The sequence below is a fragment of the Chrysemys picta genome, chromosome 1 (assembly GCF_011386835.1).
Source record: "Chrysemys picta bellii isolate R12L10 chromosome 1, ASM1138683v2, whole genome shotgun sequence".
Taxonomy (NCBI): domain Eukaryota; kingdom Metazoa; phylum Chordata; order Testudines; family Emydidae; genus Chrysemys; species Chrysemys picta.
In genome coordinates, this window is record NC_088791.1 from 230,096,014 (window position 1) to 230,121,458 (window position 25,445).

Here is a 25,445-nt window from a genome sequence, read left to right on the forward strand (position 1 = left end):
AATGAGGAGAGATCTTTCTCACTCTGAAATACACCATTCTGATCCTGGTCAATGTTGCCCCACATGCAGCTAAAATAGAGGGAGTTTCTCAGTACTGTGGGCAGGAAGCAAAAGTGCTTCCCCCCAAACACTCCTTTAGAAGAGAAGGGATATGGGATTATTATAAGGGCCCTATTTGCAGACAATCTCAGTAAGGTCAGACAGTCTTCCATGGAGTAAATGCATTCTTCCCCGTGAGGGGCAGACACCCCATCACTGGCAGAAAAGGGTTTAAAGTCAACCTAGGGAAGTTGTGCCAGAGGCAGCCAATCAGAAAAGGGCTGAAGGGAGCAGCCCATCAGTGCCAAGCAGGCCCATATTAAAAGGGAGCTGTAGGGCAGAGGAGGGCAGTTCTCTGCTGGGAGCCCTGGGAGAAAGGACTGTGTCTCTGGAGGGCTGAGAGAACTGCCAGCATCCTGGACAGAGCAGTGCTGTGAGCAGAGACTGGGGGAGCGAGAGACAACTCCGGTGTTTGTAACTCTGAAGTTCTACTGTAGTAGTGTAGCACAGACAGCAGCAAGGAGTGGCATAGGCTAGCTGCCCTGAACCCTGGGAGTATGTACTTGGCGCACCACTCCCTGCTGCTGTACTATCGCAGCTAGGCTACTATTTTTAGCATGCTAGCTTGATGAGAGCTAGCACGAGTATGTCTATGCAAGCTGGAAATCACACCCCCAGCTCCTAGTGCAGACGTAGCCTTAGAACAGAAGACATTTGAAACAGACAAAAATAGGCAATCTGAAGGGGTGGAAGAAAAAAGCTCTTAATTGTAGTTGCTCTCTGAAGATAACCATCATAATGAATGCACTGGGTTTGTGGCTGGGCTCTTGCACAGCCAAGGCAGGTATTCCAAGTCTCCACAGGTGTGAGAGGCAGAGAGAGGAGAGGATCTTCTCACTACCCACTTTCCTTTACTCCACTCCTGAAAAATGCTATGGGACCTTTTAAACACCCAGCTCATGGAAAAACTACTTCATAGGAGTGGGCGTGCACATGAGACATATTGCCAGAATGATTCAGCGGGAACTCACACCACCTTAGAAAGGTATGCAAGATGCATCCATACCATCTTAGGAATTCAGCATAAAAGTAGATCACAAAGGCTGAAGCTTATCCATCTTGCAAAGAGAATCTCTTCCGTTTAGGATCTGCAGATAAACTGGCCTGTTTCCAACGGGCATGCAAAAAGTCAAAATAGCCAGAAAATGGGACCTAACCCAGACAGGCAAAAAACTTAAAACACTTTATGTGAAGCACAAAAAGCATCACATGAGGAATAGTTAAATTAAATCTAGGCTTTGGTGGAGTAAAAGGTATATTTGGAGGGGAGATACCAATTGCAGAGAAGAGGACTATTCACTGGTAGCTCCCTGCCTCCGCCATCACCTGACATTTAACACAAAGGAACTGTTCGTTTGAGCATCTCAGCTCATTGCCTCTGCCGTGGTGCGCCCATGAGGGGGAGACACAGTCTAAGAGAGCCAAGATCCAAAAAAGTACTGTAATGCTAAGGTTTTATCATTTTCACTTGTAAACATCACCCACAAATAAGACTGAAGCCTCTTTTTGACTGCTGGGCATGTATGATATGATCTGGGTAACCACTTAAAGCAGGAAGTCTTATCTTGTACTGACTGAAGTTACTGAGAGGTCTTCAGATATAGTCCTGTTTAGGGCCAGATTTTCAATAGCTCAGGATCCCCAGATGTCAAACTTTTTTCAAAATGAAAATCTGGCCCCAGTGGTGAATGCACTGCAATAATACAATTCTGAGCTGAGAGTTATGAATGATTGGGATGAGGTTCAGATACTAAGGAGAAGATTGCAAGCTTCTTTCCCAGCACAAATGGAGGAAAAAAAGGTTATTTTATAATTGTCCATGGATAGCATTTCATGGAATTTCCTCTGAAGCAACTAGTACTGGAAACCATAAGGGATCAAGAATGCATCAATATGTCTGTCTATGAGAGGCATAGTGCAGCATTAGAGCACTTTTTGAAACTGCTGTGCTACCTCCTCTCCATACACACAATATACAAATCCATGAGTTGCAAGTGTTCTCAAGCATATGAGCAGAAAGCTAGGGGGAAAAAACCTAGCCCCTCTAACAGAGCAGTAGCTGCCAGCCTTGATGCCCTGACTGACACAGGCTATGCCAATTGCTGGAGATAGCTGGGAAAATAAATTTAAAAATATAACATCTGAAGCACTAGGTAGGCAAAAGCTATTTCTGAGCAAATATAAAGCTTTGAAGGGCTGATGAATTGAAGGCCACTGAAGAGGGACAGACATTGAAATGGAACTCTGTTGCTGTGACTCATGGAAGCTTCTTCACTGAACGGGGTGGGAAAGGAAATGATAGCTAGAGCTAGTGGTAACTACATTCCACTGCAGAAGCTGGCACGAGACAACTGATTTAGAGGAGCTCCTGCTTTGGTCGTGAGCAAGAATACAGGCTGAGATTGAGGATTTATTATGATGCATCTCCACAGAGGGTAAAACAGCTTGTCCCAAGCAGGTTGCACAATTCCCTATAGTTATATTTAATACCACTCCTATTCTCCTGTAGCTTTTTTTAAATTTAAATTGAATTTAGTAATTTTGTATTAAGCTACCATGAGTTCAGCTGCTGTTGCTACAGTTTCAAGCTCAATGGCGTGAAAATCACCTCTGGTGTTTTTCTCAAATTTGGAACACACAAAGTCCAAGGATAGTGACCACAAACACAATCACAAGTTTGAAGTCTTATCTTTACTACAAGTTTTATTAAAGCAATAAAGTTACAATTACCCATACATATATAAATCCTACAAAAACCCATGCAATGACTAAGGCTGTAGTCATACTCACATCCTCAAAGATATCCTAGGGTCCTCGATGGACCTCTCAACAGATTATTGTCAATAGAGGGATGGTTCCTGCTGGGGTTTCCGGTGGGAGTCTTCCCACTTTTACCCAACCAGGGAACCTCTTTTATATTGTTATTCTGATCACACCCAACACCTTATGCAGATGCATGAGGGTTTCCCTTATATCCCATGAATATTGGAGTGCCCCATTTTTCATAGGCTGTTTCTTACTTTCGCTTATTCTTATTAGCATCTATGCACAACATGTATGCTGCAGTCACGACAGGACATTCCATGATCTAACACTCCGGTGTCTCATGATCTTGAACAATACCCTGCAGTGTATTGCAATCTAGTTTTTTGTAACATCGAGCACATCTTTTATAGTGATCTTGTGACCTTCCTGGCATAAGATTATTCCTAGATCACCCACTAATGTCAAGCATTCTTAAACCTGGCCTAGTATGACTAAGCTAAAAATTTACAGGTCTCAGCTTATAGGTCTTGTATTCCTGCCATGCTTTACTTATATACCTAACACACATTCATCTCTCCTAAATACACCTCTACCTCAATATAACACTGTCACCGGGAGCCAAAAAATCTTACCACGTTATAGGTGAAACCACATTATATCAAACTTGCTTTGATCCCCCGGAGCACTGCTTTACTGCGTTATATCAGAATTCGTGTTATATCGGGTCACGTTATATCGGGGTAGAGGTGTAATAGTCAGTCTTACACTTCTATTATCCTACAATTTAAATCTATTTAGCATACATTGACTATCTGTGAAATAGCATATGAATTAACCATAACGCCAAATAACACAATGATAAATGGATGATAAAATGAACTAATTGGCTAAATTCTATACCCCACCAGTAATTCCATTTTTTCCCCCTCCTTCAGTGGACCTATAAGAAGGATGGGAATATCTGCTACCCAGCCATGAGGGACTAGTGCCATGGTAGGTAGGTCTGCACATATGCAATTAGTAAAAGCAACACTTTAAAGTATTTTGCACAATTTTATTTTTATTTGAAGTTTAAACCTAGGAACTGCTGTTCTGAGCTCACTGGCATTTGTTTCCAATTCAGTTATTTGCCTCCTGTCAACATACAGTGATCCAAGACTAAAAACATCTACTGCATATCCCACATTCTGACAGTCCTTTTTTTTTTTCCAAAACAGTGAATGTCACAAACAGCTAGAACCAAAAAAGAAAAACAATTTACTAACAAGCAGCGCAGGAGAAAGTGAAAACTTTTTTATTCCTCTTAAATCTCTGTTCCCTTTATACCTCTGCAAAAACTTCTTTTTTTAAGTTTTAAGCAGAGAAACTTGAATGTGATGATGACTCACTGCGGAAGGAGCAGAACTTGCAGCTGTATTAGTCATCTCATTCTGGGCAGAGTTGTGGGCACCAGTCCTGATCAGGCAAAAACTGTGACAAGATGTTTACAGACGTTGCCAAGCAGCAGCTTATAATTAGCTCTGCAGCAGCATACCATGAAATCTTCAGAACTGAAATCCTGTACTGTAGTTTTCAGTCTGCAACCCTCGTACAAGACTTCACCTATCAAAACTTTGCTCATATATCAAATCTCTACGTTTATTTTCTATTAATTATTTGCACTGTGGTAGCACCTAGGAACTTCAGTCATGAACTGGGACCCTACTGTGCTAGGTACTATACAAAAAGAAGACTGACCCTACCTCAAAGAGCTTAAATTCTAAGTATGAGACAATGATACAGACAGAATATGAAGTGAAGATTTTCTAAATACAAAAAAGGCAGCTATTTGCTGCATATTCAGTCCTGTTGGATTTAGCATGTTTACAGTCAGAAAACATTGGTGACCATGACAGTTAAGCTTCCGCTAGGACCAGTAAAAAAGAGAAACCTACATTTCTTTCATATTGCTCAAGATGTATTTGACTTACCAAGGTTATTTGTTCACATACAAAAGTCTCCCAACAGGCCTTTATGCAAAAAGAATGGTTTCTAGACACCCCTTCCAAGGTAGCAATGACATTTTTTTAAGTGATGGGATACCTAAACAAGGAGCAAATAAGCAGTTGTCCATTATCACTTTTCAGCTCCTGAAGCTGAATTTCAGAACAGACCATTCCTTCCTCTGAACAGAAGTGAAAATGTACAGAGGATCCTTTGACAGACGTGAACATCCATTCAAGAGGCCACCTTTCTCCCACACATACCCTAGTTTGAATTTCATGTTTCCACGTGTCTGTGGTGCATGCTGGAACTCAGGGGATGCATCACAAATTATGTCGATCTGCGTTAATATCCATTCAAGACTGGATAGAGAAATTAGGAATTGTGGCACATTTTGTAACAAGAGAAACCTATTCACTGAGGGCTTGCATCACAAACAAAACAAGCTCTGGTGCTGATAATGTGGATGGCTTGACAGAAGCATTTAGTTTAGGAATGGAGAGTTAGAGTGCTTTGAATCACCAGATGAACATCTGAGAGTACATAAGAGTAGGGTAAACAGGAGGTTACAGAATCTGGCACAAGGAGCTCAGCATTTAGTAAGACTAATGACAGCTGTTATCCAGAAACCAAAACCAGTCCTGCTGCGTAGCAACAACAAATCTGGGCGCCGCCTCTGAAGCCATTCAGTTAGCAGGACCGGCTCCAGGGTTTTTGCCGCCCCAAGTGGCGGGGGAAAAAAAAAAAAAAAGCCGCGATCGCAGTTGCGATCGGCGGCACTCCGGCGGCAGCTCCACCGCGCCACTTTGTTCTTTGGCAGGAATTCTTCCCTCCAAGAGGGACCCGCCGAACAGCCCGACATGCCACTCCTTCCCCTTGACCACCCCAAGCACCTGCTTGCTGGGCTGGTGCCTGGAGCCAGCCCTGTCAGTTGGGCTGGGTAGATTAAGGCCCAAAATCCAGTGTTCAACCTTCAAATCACTATCCAAATGCCAGAACTAATTCTATACCACAGTTTAGTTCCACAAGGTTAGGGTCAGTAAGGACATAGGTTCAGAACTGAGGTGACTATTTTCCCCTAGGGACCTCAGTATGGTCTCAGAGCACACAGTCAGCTAGCATAGGGTTAAAATGTTTGCCATGTTTGTTTCTGGGAAAGTTATTCCTCCCAAAGGTGAGCTTACCACACTTGATTCTATTCTACATAAATTCTTATACTCAGTGAAGGCTTGGGGTTGACGCTACTGTATAATGTACTCATTGCCATGGCATCTGAGCACCTGACACAATCAGGACATTCTCAACGGCAAAACATCTCACTTGCTTACTGAAACGGACAACTTTTAATAAAGCCTTTCAAAGCTTAAGGAATGTATTTTTCACAATGGCCTCACCCCAGTTTCTTTTTGTGTGAACACAAAACTGCAGACACAAAGTGCACTTTGCAGATGCAAACATGAGTGTGTACACTTTACATAGCAGGGTGGATAAAAATCAATGGGTTTTTTTTTATTTTTTTGATAAAATGCTTTTTGAGTAAAAACCTATCTAAAGATAGCTTTAATTAAGATACCTTTGAGCTATAATGTATCTCATCATGGAATAGGGATTATAAATTCTAATTCTATAGTATGAGACAATATATTCATGTAATATTTAAGAAAAGTTTTGTAAATGAGTTCCACTAGTTCATGGATTAGGAACCCAATTTTATGGGGTTCCAAGGGCTTCTGTATAGATTATTTAGGTTAATCTTTCTATCTACCCAATGGGACTCAATGCTCAGTCTAGAACAGGGATCGGCAACGTTTGGCAAGTGGCTCGACAGGGTAAGCCCCCTTGTGGGCCGGGAAGGTTTGTTTACTTGCCGCCTCTGCAGGTTCGGCCCATCACAGGTCCCACTTGCCATGGTTCCCCACTCCAGGCCAATGGGGGCTGCGGGAAGCAGCGGCCAGCACATCCCTCGTCCCGCGCCACTTCCCAGGCCAATGGGAGCCGCGATCAGCCGAACCTGCAGACGTGGCAAGTAAACAAACAGGCTCGGCCCACCAGGGGGCTTACCCTGGCTAGCTGCGTGCCAAACGTTGCCAATCCCTGGTCTAGAAGATACCATCAGAGGTACTTAGTTTTGCAGTTCTCAAACTGTGGATTGGTGTCTCTAGAGGCAACATGCTTGTTAACAGCAAAAATGTTTTAAATAAATAAATAATATATAAAGGTGATAAATAACAGACCTCAACTCTATTGTCCCTCTGCAATTTGTGTGCACAGAGTCAATTCCTTACATCTCTCTAAAAGTGCAAAGTTTCAAAAAGTTCAATGAATAGAAGATTGTTCGGGGTGAAATAGAGCTGGACAAGGAGAAGTCTGGAGATAAATGTGAGAAGTGAGGGACATATGCTTGTTTTGTTAAAATATGATAGGTTTGCTGTTGAAGAAAAAAATCCAGAATACTTAACTTTGTTGTTCTATTTAAATAAAACAATTTAAATGTCTGTCTGGTGATGTTCTCCTCCTAATACAGCATGGCAAGAAAATCCTCCAAATATTAATGATTAACCTGTTGAATTGGAGATAGTTCACCTCCCAATGACTTCATAAATATCTGCTTCAATTACCTTTGGTAAATGAAATAACCGAACAATCATTCATTTTCTGATATAGCTATAAAACTAATCTGAAAAATTTTCAAAATAAATGTTTAAAAATGTATAATATAGTGTGCACCTTCTAAAAATGAAGCCTACATCTATCTCTGAGTTGTGAAGAATATGTATTAAAGTTATAACAACCAACAAGAATGCACTTTTATGTAGAAAACCATGATTAAAATCGAGTCTTCCTGACCAGTGATTTAAATCACGATTTAAAACAAATCCATCCTGTTACATAGTGTAAAATCAGAGAGCATATACAACTATTACATCCCACAATGAATACCACAGGGGACATTCCAACACTGTCTAATGTAAGACTATTTAAAGAGCACATGTAGGTATTTGCATGTGCAAAAAGCAGGCACACTGGAAGTTCACTCCTTCCAGAGAAGCACTACCCAGCTCTTAGTATCCCCTAGCAATAAAGTTAGGTCACAACCACAATGCAGTCAGGATAAAGCTATGTCTTCACTGAAGAGTTTTGTTGCCAAAAGTTATGCTGTTTTAATTAAAGCGCTGTTGCATGCCCACACTATGCTCCTGGTGTTGGTGGAGCGCATCCACACTAGCAGCTCTTGCATCAACACAGAGAGTAGTGCATTGTGAGTAGCTATCCCACTGTGTAACTGGTTGCAGGATGTTTTGGGAAGGGTTTGCAGTGCCTCATGGGACAGGTACAATATCACATGATGCAGATTTCTCAATCCCATTGTTTCATGAGCATCCTATTAGATTGCCAGCCACTTTTCAAATGAAGTGTGTGGGGAGAGAGAAGGGAGAGTGTGTGACAAGGAGCATGTGTGTCACAGTTACCAATTTTCACGTGGTAAATAAGCACCCCGACTTTCAAAATAAGCCAAAAATCAAGCTAATCCCATTTCAAAACAAGGCCAAAACAAGCTAATCCCTAAGAACCCCAACACTCTCTGTGACTAGATCCCCCTGGCGTGCAGTCTGGAACTTTGGTGGGCCGACTATGCACCCCTGACTCTCTCCCCCCATTGCCCCTGCTTGCCCCCAGCCTCCTTGCCCCAGCTTGCTGGAAGCAGATCAAAAAAATGAAGCAACAAGCTACAAACCAAACAAGCAACAAGCCAAAAATTAGCCAACAAGAAACTCACAAGCCAATTAAGCCAAAAACAAGCCCAATTTCTACGTTTTTTTCACAGGTTTGGCATGTTGGGTGGGGGGGGGGGGAGAAGAGACAGTGTGTGTTGGGGGAGAGTGTCCGCATGCTGTCTTGTAAATTCAGACAGCAGCAGGAAGCAATCAGTCCTGAGGCAGTGGGAGGGAGACACCCCTGGCTTCAGCCCCCGCCTCCCTCCAGGGCTCTTCACAGCAGTCTCTCTCTCTCTCTCTCTCTCTCACACACACACACACACACACACACACACACACACACACACACACACACACACACACGCCCCTGCCTGCCTGCCTCTGTGTTTGGAGTGTGGGAAAGAGCAGCATTCCACCTTAGTGATTTGCTCTTTGTTGCCCAGAGCAGTGCTGCACGCTCAGCTGTCAGAACAGAGCTTTGAAAGGGGAGGGGCACATGCCTGCAGATTTCAAAACAGTGAGCAGAACAGTCACCGCAGGCATTGTGGGATACTGGGGGAGGCCAGTTCTGGCGATGTCATGAATGGCAGTATCTACACTGACACTTCGTCATTTTAACTTTGCCACAAAAAGCTTTATGACTCTCATCAAGGTGGTTTTATTTTGTTGTTGAAACAGAAGATTTTTGTCACCAAAAGTAGCATTGCAGTGTGCACACCTCCACATTTTGTCGCCAAAAGCTGCCTTTTAGCGACAAAACTCTGCAGTGTAAAAAAGGCCTAAATTGAATCTAAGGTTAAGTCAGCTTACTATTTTAGAACAAAAACAAATACTTTCATCTCCACAACAAATGTAACATTCAGCTTTCCTTTAAAAAGCTCAAGTATCAGAGGGGAGCCATGTTATTCTGGATCTGTAAAAAGCAACAGAGAGTCCTATGGCACCTTTAAGACTAACAGATGTATTGGAGCATAAGCTTTCATGGGTGAATGCCCACTTCATCGGATGCATGACATGCATCTGATGAAGTGGGCATTCACCCACAAAAGCTTATGCTCCAATACATCTGTTAGTCTTAAAGGTGCCATAGGACTCTCTGTTGCTTTAAAAAGTTGAATGTTGTCATTTGACCCTCCTCCCCCAAGAAAAAGTTAGCTTTACATTTAGAAAGTGGTTCAAATTCAAGTACTGGCTACAGCTGATGTACAGGGAATGATCCCCAATTTCTGCAGGGAAGAGTTAAATATAGTGGAAAGATTTTTTCCAAGAAGTTACCACATGTTGCTAATAAGTAGGAAAATACTAGCAACAATGATAAGTCCACAAAACCAAGTGCTTTTATAATGCATCCAAGTCACAGGATTTGCAAGAGCAAGAGACTTTCAAATCTAGAGCTTTTTGGAAATCCCTATATTCTTTTATATTGGTTTTGCATCATTTATAAACACATTCAAAAACCTCAGGGAATTCAGCACCCAAATCCCAATGAAATTAAATGGAAATTGGGCATCTAATTCCCTTAGTTTCCTTTGAAAATTCCACCCCTGGCATTTTAAAATCCAGCTATTGAAAGTCTATAATAGCTTCATTCATTTTCCATGATCAAAAGGCATACAAACAAACCTTCACAGTATTTATATCATCTACAGCACACAGCTTCCAAGTTTAACTTGTCCAAGGACTGTTATTTTAAACTTTTACAAACCTAGCAAAGACTTGTGATAAACAATGAACAGGATTTGCTACAATCAGGTTTCCTTAACCGGTGATACACTTATCAGAAAGTTCTCATTCCTCCACACATCCCATCACCACCAAAGAAGAAACTGTCAATGTCAATTCATTGTTCATTCTGCCCTTTCCAAAGCTAAATTATCAGTAGCCTCCTTTATTATGCTACTCATTGACGATTTCTGGCTTTAAGGCAACAAGAACCTTGTCAGTTACAGCAATACTCTTTTCCATTTCTATTTAGGAAAACTATACAAATATCTGGAACTACAGAGCTTCCAGGACCATTACCCATTCCTCAAGGAATGTTAATGTGTTGTATTCCTCATGTCGGGATCACAAGCAGACAACATTATTCCCATGAGATTTTCATGGCAACAGAGCACGTATCTCAAACCAGGACAGAGAAGTTTAGGGGCAAGTTTCAGTGTTCTCACAAGTACTTCGTGCGTATCTAGCCCTATGCATCTCAGGCATCAGCAGTTTCCTCACATGAATGTTAAAGCTACTCATAAGAATTCTACAACTTGACAAATTGTGACAATTACAAAGGAAATTAACAGATAAACAGTTCCGAAATCAGTTTCATTCAGGTTCGTTAAAAGAAGAATGTTTGGCCCAAGCAGACAGTTAACTTCCTGACACCATACAACAGAATGAGACTGTCAAATACTGTTGCAGATAGGAAAATAAAACTCACACTGAGTGGTTTATGCCAATTTTTCTTCACTAGAGAGCTAACTACTGGGATGGCCTATCATTACACTAAAGAATATTTTATACTCCTGTACACTTCAGTGTCTTTCCCATGTTTCAGAGTAGCAGCCGTGTTAGTCTGTATCCGCAAAAAGAAGAACAGGAGGACTTGTGGCACCTTAGAGACTAACAAATTTATTAGAGCATAAGCTTTCGTGGACTACAGCCCACTTCTTCGGATGCATATGCATATGCATCCGAAGAAGTGGGCTGTAGTCCACGAAAGCTTATGCTCTAATAAATTTGTTAGTCTCTAAGGTGCCACAAGTCCTCCTGTTCTTCTTTTTCCCATGTTTGCTAGGGAGAGGGAACAGAACATCATATGTTTTAAAGACCAAGTGGTAAGAAGTCATAAACCATGACTTAATGTAAATCATGGTTCATGATAACAAAGGACAGCACCCAGATCCTGATAGTTTAATTTCCATATTCATAAAGATTTTATCTGTGTAGCTATGAAGTGTCTTGTGATTAGTAAACACACATCCCACCCCAAAGAAAGTGACTGCAACATTTTAACACTTACAAGGGAACTGCACCTTGAATACTGGCTCTTGCCCAGAAATTACAGCAATTGTGTGTTTAAATCTTCCATCCTTATCTCTGAAAGCCACTTCTGATTTCTTCAGGAGCAACCATCCCACACTCTGACTACTATTCCACTAAAACAATCAAAAGTTACAATGAACTACTAAAATACACGGCAAGTCACTCAGACAATCCTAACTCATTTCCACTCCATTATACCACAATTAATAAGTTGACAATCCATTCCCCAGTCTCTTCCTCTGACTCCATCAATAGGTTCAGTGTGGCCAGATGCTTGCATGTACCCAGAAACTCAATGAAGTTGAGTGTCTCCATACAGGTATAAGCATCCACTCTCAAAGATCAATTTGCATGATCTGGTTGCAAGCGTAGCGGTTAAACTATACAGTGTGATACAGCCTGCAGCCACCAGGGGATTCATTGTGGCCCTGAAAATGCCCTAGCCCTCTAGTGAACAGGGGCGGCTCTATGTTTTTTGCCGCCCCAAGCACGGCAGTCAGGCGGCCTTTGGCAGCACGCCTGCAGGCGATCCGCTGGTCACGCGGATTCGGCGGCATTTCTGCGGGTGATCTGCCGGTCCTGCGTCTTCAGTGTATCCGCCGCCGAATTGCCGCCAAAGCCACGGGACCGGCAGACCTCCCGCAGGCATGCCGCAGAAGGCTGCCTGACTGACGCCCTCATGGCGACCGGCACGCCGCCCCCCGCAGCTTGCCGTCCCAGGCACGCGCTTGCTGCGCTGGTGCCTGAAGCCGCCTCTGCCTGTGAAATATGGCATACATGTTGATCAAGGCAACGTGATGAAATTTCAAGCCTCTGACATGATAATTTCATTAGTCACCAAAGGCAAAGCAACTCCCACCACAAATTTCACCATTGTTGGTTGAAGACATGGGACATTCAAAAGGGCTTGCTGCAATCCCTTGCCTTCCTGGTCATAGCCATGTGGGTGGTAGTGAAGTGGAAGACAGAGATGGTAGCAAGAGGAAACCAGGGATTTGCTGTAGGGAGTGGTTGTAGGAAGAAGTGGGGGTTCCCAGGTGCATTGTGGGAAAGGCAGGAAGACAAATGGAATGACAGGGGGTTGCAGAGGGGAGAAGGCTGCTGCAGGGGAGAATGATAGTGGGCTGTAGTATATGTGAGAAGGGAAACCTTGGTGCAGAGTTGCTGTGGGGAGGGAATCATGGAGCGGTTTGCTTCAAGCAGTGACGGCTATGTATGTGTGGGAGTTAGCAGGGAGGATGATGGAAGAGGGACTGGGATGCAGGATTGCTGCACAGGATTTGGAGATGTGGGTGACAGTGTTGTGTTGGGGCTGGGCAGTGAGGGTGCATAGATTTGGGGATTGGTGGAAGAGGGAGAATGTGGATGAGTGGTGTTAGGAGGAAAGGATATATAATACTGAAGGAGTGTAATAGAAAAGAGGAATAAACAAAAGGAAAAAAAGTAAAACTGAGAACGTGGGTCTGAGCAAAGACTCTTCTTCACCAGCTTCGAAGAGCCATTTGCACAAGATTCGCAGAACCCTTCACCAAGAACCTTTCACCAAAACCCTACTCTGCTACCCACCTCTTAAGCATGCTATCTCCCTTGCCCCCAAATGTAGGTTACCCCAAATGTGAGGCAGGGAGTAGGAAGACAAAATAAGGGTTGATATCTGGCACTTCCATTCCTTCAACTTGTTTTGTGCACTAGGCGCCACAGATTGAAAGAGTAATTCTTTGGAGTGGGCATCTTTAAGATTAAACTCTACTAACAATTGTATCATTACCATCAAGCCTATTAGATATGCTCTGTTTTAAAACTGCAGACACAGCTTTAGGTAGAGAACTTTGTATTAAATAACTTTTGTATCCCCACAGTTTAATTTCTATTTGTGAAACAATTCACTAGTTTAGAGCAAAAATTAAATAAAGAAAAAGTTGAAATGAATGTCTATGGTCTAGCTTAAAATTAAAATAAAAAGGACCAGCATGAGAAGAGAATGTTATAACTAAAACACCAACAGATCAAATCCAGACAATATAAGCTCTGGAGTTTACAAACAGCTTTTGTGTAATAAAAATACCAACTTGGAACCTTTTATTCAGACAAATAACTAAGATTTAGTAGACAACAAAAAAGACAATGGATATCCTGTGTGAGAGGGGAAAAGCAACAAACAAACCAAAAAACACACCCCAAAATTTATTTTTACCTAGACCAAAATTCTATTATTCAAAAGAAAAGACCTGGGATTAAAAAGATTTCTTGTGAACAGATCTTGTGGATGAAGTATTCTCACCCGCCATCCTGCACAAAGCTGAAAGTTATAGAACCTCAGAGTTACAAACATCTTGGGAATGGAGGTTTTTTGTAACTCTGAAATAGCCCACAAAAGCTTATACTCAAATAAATCTGTTAGTCTCTAAAGTGCCACAAGGACGCCTCATTGTTTTTTCTGAAATGTTCATAACTTTGAACAAAATGTTATGGTGGTTCTTTCAAACGTTTACAACTGAACATTGACTTAATTCAGCTTTGAAACTTTACTATGTAGAAGAAAAATGCTGCTTTCCCTTTATTTTTTGTAGTAATGTACATTTAACACAGTTAGTTTACTGCATTTGCCTTTATCTCTCTCTCTCATTTTTTTTTTAGTCTCTTCTGCTGCCTGATTGCATACTTCCAGTTCCAAATGAGGTGTGTGGTTGACTGATCAGTTCATAACTCAGGTGTTCATAACTCTGAGGTTCTACTGTACACAATAAGCATACATTTGGGGTCGGGTGAGGAATAGCTATAAAACTGCTGGCAGAGACCCAAGAAGAAAGACTATTAACAGACTCAAAATGTGAGAAGGCTAGAGACCAGTTAACATGTGGAGTGAATTACCAGTTGAATTACTAATGACTTTTGCCTTTTAACAAGTACAGCTAAAGATGTTTCTTTATAAGTGTCCATTTGACATTTTGTATATTGATGATAGAAACCTACTTAGGGGAAGAGAATTAAGACTGGATATTTGAGAAGTGTCAATGTACCAGTTTTTACATAATTTCTGCTTTCATTAGCCATCTCCTTATGATTGCAAAGAACCTTCCAAATGTTAACTGTTGTGGTGCTGTCTGAGTCTGCAGACAGAGCACTTCAATGCTGCTGCTGCTACCACTTGCTCCTTTCCCAACAAGTAGCCCTGGGATTTCAAATGTATCAAACACTAGTCAGAGATTCATATGGAAGATGAAGTGTTGTTCCCCTTTCCCACATTCTAAGGAAAAAGTAAATGCAACCAGGTACAAACCCATGTACCCTCCCCTTTTCTACCAGCTGAAAATGAACCCTGGCCCCTGGAACTCCCTGGTGACTTGCCCTCCTCCTCCCTCCCTTCATATGCTTTACACACTCTTGACCTATTGGTCTCTGGCTAGTAGATTTCTGGGTGCACTTTCAGCTTCTTAAAAAGAACAGGAGTACTTGTGGCACCTTAGAGACTAACTACTGTAGCCCACGAAAGCTTATGCTCTAATAAATTTGTTAGTCTCTCAGGTGCCACAAGTACTCCTGTTCTTTTTGCGGATACAGACTAACACGGCTGCTACTCTGAAACCTTTCATCTTCTTGCAATACTAAATGAATAAAGGACATGGCAATTACAGTAGCTTTGTACTAAACTGTATCCTCCAAACAAATAATGCCTTCCCCAGTACGTGGATCACAGTAACAAGAATCAAACAAGGACAAACATTTTAAGTATAGCTGCCACCCCATGTGACATGTTAAAGTAGTAACAGCAAACATTAATATCTAGAAATTGTTTCTGGCTGTGCAGTGTAGAGCTAAGGAGTGTTCAACAGTTGCCAAGCTACACTGTCATGACTTCAAAGAACTTCTGCACTGCCGCAATGAAGTCATTTTGATTTAGCATGCACAGTTGTCCTTTTATGTAAATTATCAGTGTAAAAAGTAAAAGCCTTCAGAGTCTGAGTCACAGAACTGGACTCTTTTCAGTGACAGTGGTAAAGAATAGCCTGCTGCACATTTTCAGCTTCATAGTACAGTATGTGTGGCTCTATAAAATGATACCCCCACCAGAAATTGGCGAACAGCAATAGTACCCAAAGGAAATACAATCATTAACTGCTCATTTAATATGGAATTACATTTTCAGAATGATGCATGGGGGAATTTGATCCACATACTCTCAATATTAAAATGCATAATTTAACTGTATTTTGACCATTTTTTTCAAAGTCTGAATTTAAACCAACTAAAGAAGTGTACAGTTGAAGCCAGGGTGGTTAAAATCACAATTTTTATTCATAAATTTCTAGTTCTTTACATTCTTTCTATTTTATAGTCTTAAAGTGATGAGATAGTTGTTTTGTATTTATTTCTTTAATTTTCTAATTGTTAGTAAAATTTCAGCTACTACATAGAGATTTTTTTCTGCTATGAAGTTATAAATAAAATAAATTAATGGAGATATCCTAGAACTGGAAGGGACCTTGAAAGGTCATTGAGTCCAGCCCCCTGCCTTCACTAGCAGGACCACATACTGATTTTGCCCCAGATGGCTAAGTGGCCCCCTCAAGGACTGAACTCACAACCCTAGGTTTAGCAGGCCAGTGCTCAAACCACTGAGCTATCCCTCCCCCTGCCTCACACTTTGAAAATCTTACCTGCATGTGTCTAAATGCGAGCTTAACTTTAGGCTCTTATTTTAAAACAAATTTGGCCTGTGTTTATAACATTGTTAACACTAAAGCAATTTTGTTTTGGAATGACAAAGATTTTATGCCATTTAGAGCAACATTGAATAAAAAAAATACAGTGCTAGCCCGGATGCTGCAAACTCTCATGCTTAACTTTAAGAACAGGAGCAGTCCCCACTGAAGTTAATGGGACTGTTCATGTGAGTAAAGTTACACAACTGCTTAAGCGTTTGCAGGATCAGAGCCTTACATTTACAGAACTGATACTGACAAAGTAGTGAAGCTTCAAAAAAGATACCTTACAGACAGTGGCATTTTAAAAACCATTTCAAAATTTAGGATATATTTTTAGCCTAATGTTGTAAGAGCAGAAGTTTTCAAATTAGTTTTGCCAAACCTCCACCTGATTTAGACTGATGATATTTTAAAATCAAGTGATGTAGATAATTGATGTAAACTGCTTTATTTAAAGTAGCTTCACACTGGTTAAAACTGAAGCTTTCTTCATACCATGCATGAATGCATACAAATATTGTTTAAAAAAAATAGGATCTTATTTGTGTCTTTTTTCATTTGGTTGGGATAATGCATTCACATTATGAACTGTAACCCTGGACACAACAAGCTGAGTTAAGGTTACTGATCATGTCAGAACAATTTACCTTCTTGCAAAGATTTGTCAAACACTTAACATCCTCCTCTCCCTCTATGACACGGGTGGCCAACGTGAGCCTGAGAAGGAGCCAGAATTTACAAATGTACATTGCCAAAGAGCCACAGTAATAGGTCAGCAGCCCCCCACTAGCTCCCCCACCCCCCCTCCCAACGCCTCCAACCCACCGCGCCTCCCCCTCCCTCCCAATCAGCTGTTTTGTGGCGAGGCTCAGGGGGGAGGGGGGAGAAGTGAGGGCACTGCAGGCTCAGAGGAGGGGGCGGGAAGGAGTGGAGTGGGGGCAGGGCCTGTGGCAGAGCCAGGGATTGAGCAGTGAGCACCCCCCGGCACACTGGAAAGTTGGCGCCTATAGCTCCAGCCCCGGAGTTAGTGCCTATACAAGGAGCCGCATATTAAACTTCTCAAGAGCCACATGTGGCTCCAGAGCCACAGATTGGCCACCCCTGCTCTACTGCATGTCCTCTGAAGCTCTGAGGCAACATGTGATTTTAAACTAACAGTTTTGCTAAATATTTGACAGGAAAAATATATGACTACGTAGCATCAACTAGCCTTCTTTGGTGCGGCAAAAATAATACCATCCTTGCAAGAAGTAATTAAGTGACAAATTGTGCAAAGTAAGTGACAATTTGTGTCACATATCCTTGTATCACATCAGACCTTAGCCAACAGAGATTACATAAGTTCTTATTGGATAGAGTAGTTTTAGCTACGGTAGCTGCATTTCTCCAAATAATGCATCAGAATCCTAGCATTCAACCTATTGTTTTTAAATAAATATTCTGTGCAAAAAAAATGGGCAAAAGTTTCAAGGCTAAAAAAAAGTCTGCTCATAAGAATATTAAAATCAAAGGGAAATTGTCAGCAAAGTTTTTGTTTGTTTACCTTGAAGTTTCCCATAGTATAGTAATTGTGCTGATAACTCAAAGCTAACTTGCAAGTGGATAACTGTTGCTCCGACTTAAAGTAACTCCTCTTTCTTTCCTAAAATGGAAGCTGTTTTAGAGCTCTGACTGTGCCAAAACTCCCGGTGGCATTCAAGAAAAGCCCCCTCCTTCTACGCACAAACTAATGAAAACACAGCAACTAATTTGGTACATACAATATATAAAGTGAGAGGTGAAAAAAATAAACATTTCCATACTGTACAAGTTTTTTTTAAAAGGGCAACATCACCTCCTCTGTAAGTGACCACAGTACCCCTGCTGTATCTATGGTTCAACGGGCAAATGTGAAGAGGACCACTCTGTGCAGATCTAGTGGGAGAATGATGTGCACTTCAGTCATCCCACCTCCCCTGAAAGACGTCCGCTAGATACTCCACGCTGTTGGGGTGGGGCAGGAAGGCAGCTAAGGATTCCCTAGCCTTACAAGTATGTAGCATTTCTCCTCCCCAGGCTAGCAATACACAAAGAGACAACTCCCAGATCCTTTCCGTTCTCCCAAACCAGACAATGAGCAAGCCAACCGGTCCAACGTAATATACCTGGCTTATTTCCATGTCCCAGCCCTGTGGTCAATCCTCCCCCATCACCCTCTGCCTCATTTCCAGTAGCGCCAGGTTCAGTGCCCACAGTAAAGGCGATTTCCCCGCCATCACTGCAAATCCCATTTTCCCAGGAATTAAATTCCACCGCAAAAAAATAAAATAAAAGAGAGTCGCCAACTAAAACGTGGCAGCCCCCGATCGCAGAAAAGGAAGTTTTTCCAATCCGGCTGCCTCCTCCGAGGGCTTCTCGGGTGGCTGTCACTGGGGGAGCAGAGGCAGACCACCAGGCTCATCCCACCTAGGGGGTGGTGGACCAGCCATTTATGGACCCGGGGCGCGCACCCACGCGCGGGGCTCACCCCGCAGCGCCGCTCTTTGTTCGCTCTCGCCTAGCGGCGGCCAGCCCGTGCAGACAGCGAGAGGGGTCCCCGCACAGGCCACCCCCCTGGGCGCGCACCGCTGTATGGACAAAGGGGAGCTCCGGGCACTGCCCCGTCTGCGCTACAACCCCGCCCTGAGAGCCACACAGTCATGCGGATCTCCCGTCTGGGCGCCCCACCATCCTCCTGCCCGCCCCCAATACAGCCGCTCCTTTGTTCAGTCTATGCTGGCAGCGGGCCACAGCTCCCAGCACCCAACCCCAGGTGGCAAGAGGGAGGGAGGGCTGCGTAGGGGAGCGCAGCCCCACAGCAAAACCCCCGCCACAGATCCCCGTCGCAGCAAAGGGAAAGAAGGGCGAGGTGCACTGCAGCGACCTTCTTCCCCCAGCGTCTGCTCCACCTTCTTACCTCTCACGTGGAGCAGAAGAAAAGCCAGAGACACTAGGAGGGTGAGTCTCCCCCGCTGCATGATCCGCTGCTGCCGCTCCGGAGACTAAGGGGCAAACTTTCCCCACAGGTTTCCCGCCCACCGACACACACACACACTTCTAACTTTCTTTCCAACAAGCCACTAACTCCACTCCCGCCAGCAGCGGGTCCCGGGTGCGCCACAGGCAGCAGCCACAGCCCTCCCCGCGCACAGGATCTGCTGCACAAACAGCAATTACAGCGCGAGCCCCGCAGCCAAAAAAGGGGTGTAGTTGTCCCCTCTCTCCAAGAATCCTACCTACCAGAGGCAGGCAGCCAATCCGCAGGGAGAGCTGGCCCCCGGCAGCCAATGAGACAAAGGGGCCAACCTCCACTCCGGCCGCTGGGTGGGAGAAGGGACAGTGCGTGCCTGCCAGGGCATGCCACGCCTTAGGTCACGGGAGACTAGCGGGTGGGGTGCGGTGCAGATGGGGAGAGGCTGTCCCCGAGCTGCGGAAAATAGCGTGGGAGTGCACCCGGCACGTTAGGCTGCTAACGGGCACCGGGGGGGGTTGCAGTGCGAGGGCAGGAAGGTTGTCAGAGTGTAGATCTGAGCCAGAAACTGGTGCAGAGAGAGAGAGAGAGAGCAATGACTCAACGCAATAGGTGCCAAAACCGGTTTTTTACTTTGCTGTCTGGCAAAAGCGGCAGCAGGGAGTTCTTTTCTGGACCTGCAAAGAAACTGACGTCCTCCCTGGATGGTATGCAGTGTAGTTATAGCCATGTGGGTCCCAGGATATTACTAAGAGACAACATGGGTGAGGCAATATCTTTTATTTGTCCAATAAAATATATTATCTTTCTAATCCTTCCAGATTCAGATGACTCTGCTAGGTATAAGTTTCTTGCCTCCACAAAGTGAATTGGCAGGGGTTGGTCTCTTTCAGGTTAGCATGGTATGGGAAACACCTTTCCTTTTGTCTCCATACCTGTTGAAAAGAGATAGCCGTGTCAGTCTGTATCTACAAAAACAATCCGAAGAAGTGAGGTTTTTACCCATGAAAGCTTATGCCCAAATAAATCTGTTAGTCTTTAAGGTGCCACCAGACGCCTTGTTGTTTTTGTTGAAAAGAGAGAGGATCTCTTGAATCACAGACATTGTAGGAAGTGGAAGGGGAGAGGGGTCAAAAGCCAGATTCAGATTTCATGCTGTCTCGGGGGATGGGTGGAATCCAACAACAAAAAGCACTCAAACTTTTATGGAGGGAGGATGTTGGACATCGGGACTTGTGTTTTGCAGTTCTAAAACCTCTCACTAGTATCTAGCTCTCACAGGCCTACCTGCAGACATGGGAGATATTTAAAATAAATCCCAAAAGGCGATGAACTAGGTGAATCAAATCCTCTCTTAGCCTTGGCTACACTGGTGCTGTACAGTGCTGCAACTTGCTGCGCTCAGGGGTGTGAAAATGCCCCCCCCCCAAGCGCAGCGAGTGCAGCGCTGTAAAGCGCCAGTGTAATCAGCGCCTGCAGCGCTGCAAGCTATTCCCCTCGGAGAGGTGGAGTACTTGCAGCGCTGTGAGAGAGCTCTCGCAGCGCTGGCGGCACGACTACACTCGTGCTTCACAGCGCTGCTGCGGCAGCACTGTGAATTCTCAAGTGTAACCGAGGCCTCAGGCTTTGATAGTTGAAATGCAGGGTCTGCTAGGCTAGGCCACACCTTCATCCAACCACAGAAACTCTCCTTGACGTTGCAGAGAATTTGGGATGCACAAACAATGCAAGATTGGACTTCTTAAAACTAAATTAAAAGGACACAAATCTAAATTAAAATTCTCTTGTGCAACATGTCATGGTATGTAAGTGCCATATTTGGTTTTTATGTGAATTATTCAGATGTGGGAGGACTGTTTACAAATATAAGACTTTTTTTTTTTATTTAAACACAGCTAAATAACCCACATTTCTTCATGGAAGTTACAATTTAGAGGTTTTACATCTTTGCCACAAAGGATATAGTCCTTTACCTCTGCCTGCTTCCCCAGATATTATACAATATTAAAAGCCTATCCTATAATCTGCACTGCCATACACCAGTAATCCCACTCATCACTTGCAGGACTGAACCCTTGGTACTAGACTGAACCATACCTCTCTCCCTGGGGACCAGGTAGAGCTAATGAACAATATGAAAGTCTTTGTGCCAAAATACATACAAAATAATTATATCAAGATAAATATCAATGTATAAAGATTACGTTCAAATAAGAACATAAGAACAGCCATACTGGGTCAGACCAAAGGTCCATCTAGCCCAATCATCCTGTCTTCCAACAGTGGCCAATGTCAGGTACGCCAGAGGGAAAGAACAGAACAGGTAAGCATCAAGTGATCCATCCCCTTTCGCCCATGCCCGGTTTCTGGCAAACAGAGGGTAGGGACACCATCCCTGCCCATCCTGGCTAATAGCCATTGATGGACCTATCCTCCATGAATTTGTTTAGTTCTTTTTTGAACCATGTTATAGTCTTGGCCTTCACAACATCCTCTGAGAAGGAGTTCCACAGGTTGGCTGTGCATTGTGTTGAAAAATAATTCCTTTTGTTTTCTTTAAATCCACTGCCTATTAATTTCATTTGCTGACCCCTAGTTCTTGTGTCATGAGAAGGAGTAAATAACACTTCCTTCTTTACTTTCTCCACACCAGTCATGATTTTACAGACCTCTATCATATCCCCCCTTAGTCGTCTCTTTTCCAAGCTGAAGAGTCCTAGCCTTATTAATCTCTCCTCATATGGCAGTTGTTCCATACCGTTCATCATTTTTGTTGCCCTTTTCTGAACCTTTTCTAATTCCAATCTATCTTTTTTGAGATGGGGCGACCACACCTTCACGCGGTGTTCAAGATGTAGGCATACCATGGATTTATATAGAGGCAATAAGATATTTTCTGTCTTCTTATCTATCCCTTTCTTAATGATTCCTAACATTCTGTTTGCTTTTTTGACTGCCGCTGCACATTGAGTGGATGTTTTCAGAGAACTATCCACAATGACTCCAGGATCTCTTTCTTGAGTGGCAACAGGTAATTTAGACCCCATAATTGTATATGTATAGTTGGGATTATGTTTTCCAATGTGCATTACTTTGCATTCATCAACATTGAATTTCATCTGCCACTTTGTTGTCCAGTTACCCAGTTTTGAGAGATCCTTTTGTAGCTCTTCACAGTCTGCCTAGGACTTATCTTGAGTAGTTTTGTATCATCTGCAAATTTTGCCACCTCACTGTTTACCCCTTTTTTTCCAGATTATTTATGAATATGTTGAATAGGACTGGTCCCAGTACAGACACCTGGAGGACACCACTATTTACCTTTCTCCATTCTGAAAACTGACCATTTATTTCTACCCTTTGTTTCCTATCTTTTAACCAGTTACCAATCCATGAGAGGACCTTCCCTCTTATTTCATGGCAGCTTACTTTGTTTAAGAGCCTTTGGTGAGGGACTTCGTCAAAGGCTTTCTGAAAATCTAAGTACACTATATCCACTGAATCCCCCTTGTCCACATGCTTGTTGACCCCCTCAAAGAATTCTAGTAGACCGATGAGGCATAATTTCTCTTTACAAAAACCATGTTGACTCTTCTGCAACAAACTATGTTAATCTATGTTTCTGACATTTTTGTTCTTTACTAGTTTCAACCAGTTTGTCTGGTACTGAAGTCAGGCTTACCGGCCTGTAACTGCTGGGATCCCCTCTGCAGCCCTTTTTAAAAATTGGAGTCACATTAGCTATCCTCCAGTCATTTGGTACAGAAGATGGTTTAAATGATAGATTACAGACTACAGTTAGTAGTTTTGAGTTCCTTCAGAACTCTTGGGTGAATATCATCTGGTCTTGGTGACTTGTTACTATTTAGTTTATCAGTATGTTCCAAAACCTCCTCTAATGACACTTCAATCTGGGTCAGTTTCTAAAAAGAATGGCTCAGGTTTGTGAATCTCCCTCACATCCTCAACCATGAAGACCAATGCGAATAATTAAATTAGTTTCTCCACTCTGGCCTTATCGTCCTTGAGTATTCCTTAATCTGGGACAGTTCCTCAGATTTGTCACCTAAATAGTACCTTTAATTGGGAAGTATCTTCACCATTACCAAAATGCAGCCACTTCTGGGGTGGAACTTGCACCAGCTTAATGATACAGAGCAACACTATACAATAGTTTGAGAGAGGGAGTGAATACTTTCTCCAAATGAAATTATATTCTGCCACCTTATATTTTCCATGTAGTTTATCAAATTAGAATTTTGCCAGGCCATAGACTATTATAATATTAGTTCAAGTACTCAGGAGCTTAGTTTAAAGCAGGGGTTGGGAACCTTTCAGAAGTGGTGTGCCGAGTCTTCATTTATTCACTCTAATTTAAGGTTTCGCGTGCCAGTAATACATGTTAACCTTTTTAGAAGGTCTCTTTCTATAAGTCTATAATATATAACTAAACTATTGTTGTATGTAAAGTAAATAACATTTTTAAAATGTTTAAGAAGCTTCATTTAAAATTAAATTAAAATGCAGAGCCCCCCCGGACCGGTGACCAGGACCTGGGCAGAGTGAGTGCCACTGAAAATCAGCTCATGTGCCGCCTTCGGCATGCATGCCATAGGTTGCCTACCCCTGTTCTAATTAATCAGAATCATCACCCACTTCATAAACTGTCTGATTCCCCCCCCTTATGCCCCCTTCATGTCCATTAGCCAAATACTAATCTGATCCAATCTTGTTTAACTGATGAAAGCAGAGAGAGGAGCTTACCTGCTAACGGAGTTTGGCTACAGTTTATTAAATGGCTCTTGAAGTAAGTTTAATACATGAAAATAATGCCCATATATGGTTTTACATCAAACGATCAAACGGATTAATCCTTCTTTAACAACAACAACAAAAAACCCAGAAAGCTGAATTTTGTAGAATAAATATTGTAAATTGCCTATTTTCATCAAGAGAAAGGTGCCTGAATGGCAGAAGATGGGTCTTTCAACTATTAACACTCTTACCAAGTTAATTTAAAGGAATGTTTAAAAGCTTTCTTTGCTCTAGACACCAAGGTCTAGAAGATGGGATGAATGAATTACAAATATGCACATTCACGTTATAATCCAAAACAGTGCTACGGCGTGCTTAGCAAAAATACGTACAGTGCATACATACCAAATTATTCATGTTGCTTATCAAAGCAAATCTTTTGCTTAATGGGATGTTTTTTTTCATAGCAATTATTAATCACTGGTCATTCAAAGAAGCTTCTCAACTGACAAAATAATTGTTTAACAGGAATTTCAGTGCACTATACCCTAAAAAAGTATTTATGACATTCCCAATTAATCATGTTTTAGAGTAAGATAGCATTTTATGCATTTGATTATTTGATTTAGGACTGATTTCCTGGCTGTCTAATTGATAGGAGAAAATTAATCTAGTTTACTATTGGAAAAATATATTTGTTGCCATACAACATCAGATCCATAGTCCATGTAGCCCAGTATTCTATTTGTAAAAGAGGACAGTATCAGAGGAAGTGCAATCTTCAGAGAAGGTGAAAGTAACCTCACATTAGGCAGATGTGGAATAATCAGCCTTCACACTAGGTCTTCTCATAATCCTGGATAGCAATTAGTTTAAACTTTGAAGCATGAGGTTTAATATCTGTTACAGAATTTATGTTAGCGTTAATTATAACTAGATATTCTTGTTATGCATATAAATGTCCAATCCCTTTCTGAATCTTACTAAATTGTTGGCCTCAATGTCATCCAGTGACACTGTGTTCCACTGTCTAATTAGGAATTATGTGAAAATGTATTTTATCAGTTTTGAATTTTCCACTTTTTAGTTTCATTGAATGTCCCATTGTTCTTGTCTTAGAGACAGGTAGAATAGACACGCCTGATCTACCTTCTCTAGACCCATTCATTATTTTATTTACTTTCATCATGTTCTCTTATTTGTCTCCTTTATAAAGATAAACAACCCCAATCTTTTTCAATCTTTTTTCATATGTAAGTTTTTCATTGTTGTCACCCTTCTCTGAACCCTTCTGCAATATCCTTTTTGACATAGGCTGATTCTGTGATCAATACTGCACATGCTATTCTATATGAGGCCACACCATTTAGAATTACCTGCTGTACCATGTCTTGA

The 25,445-nt window shown here is 42.4% G+C and overlaps 1 protein-coding gene across 6 annotated transcripts in view; it reads right to left on the bottom strand.

Moving 5' to 3' along the window:
* Positions 1-19,748, bottom strand: part of LOC101951641 (CD99 antigen) — a 514,232-nt gene extending 494,484 nt beyond the window's left edge. For 2 of the 6 annotated variants that reach the window (XM_065580777.1, XM_065580774.1), the window contains exon 1: positions 19,242-19,557. In XM_065580777.1, coding sequence (XP_065436849.1) covers positions 19,242-19,302 — 61 coding nt within the window. In that variant the 5' untranslated portion in view covers positions 19,303-19,557. Of the gene's footprint in view, positions 1-19,241 lie in introns of all 6 variants that reach the window. The other 4 variants (XM_065580775.1, XM_005283322.5, XM_042840858.2 and 1 more) reach the window with 4 other exon arrangements.
* Positions 19,749-25,445: the final 5,697 nt, after the last annotated feature.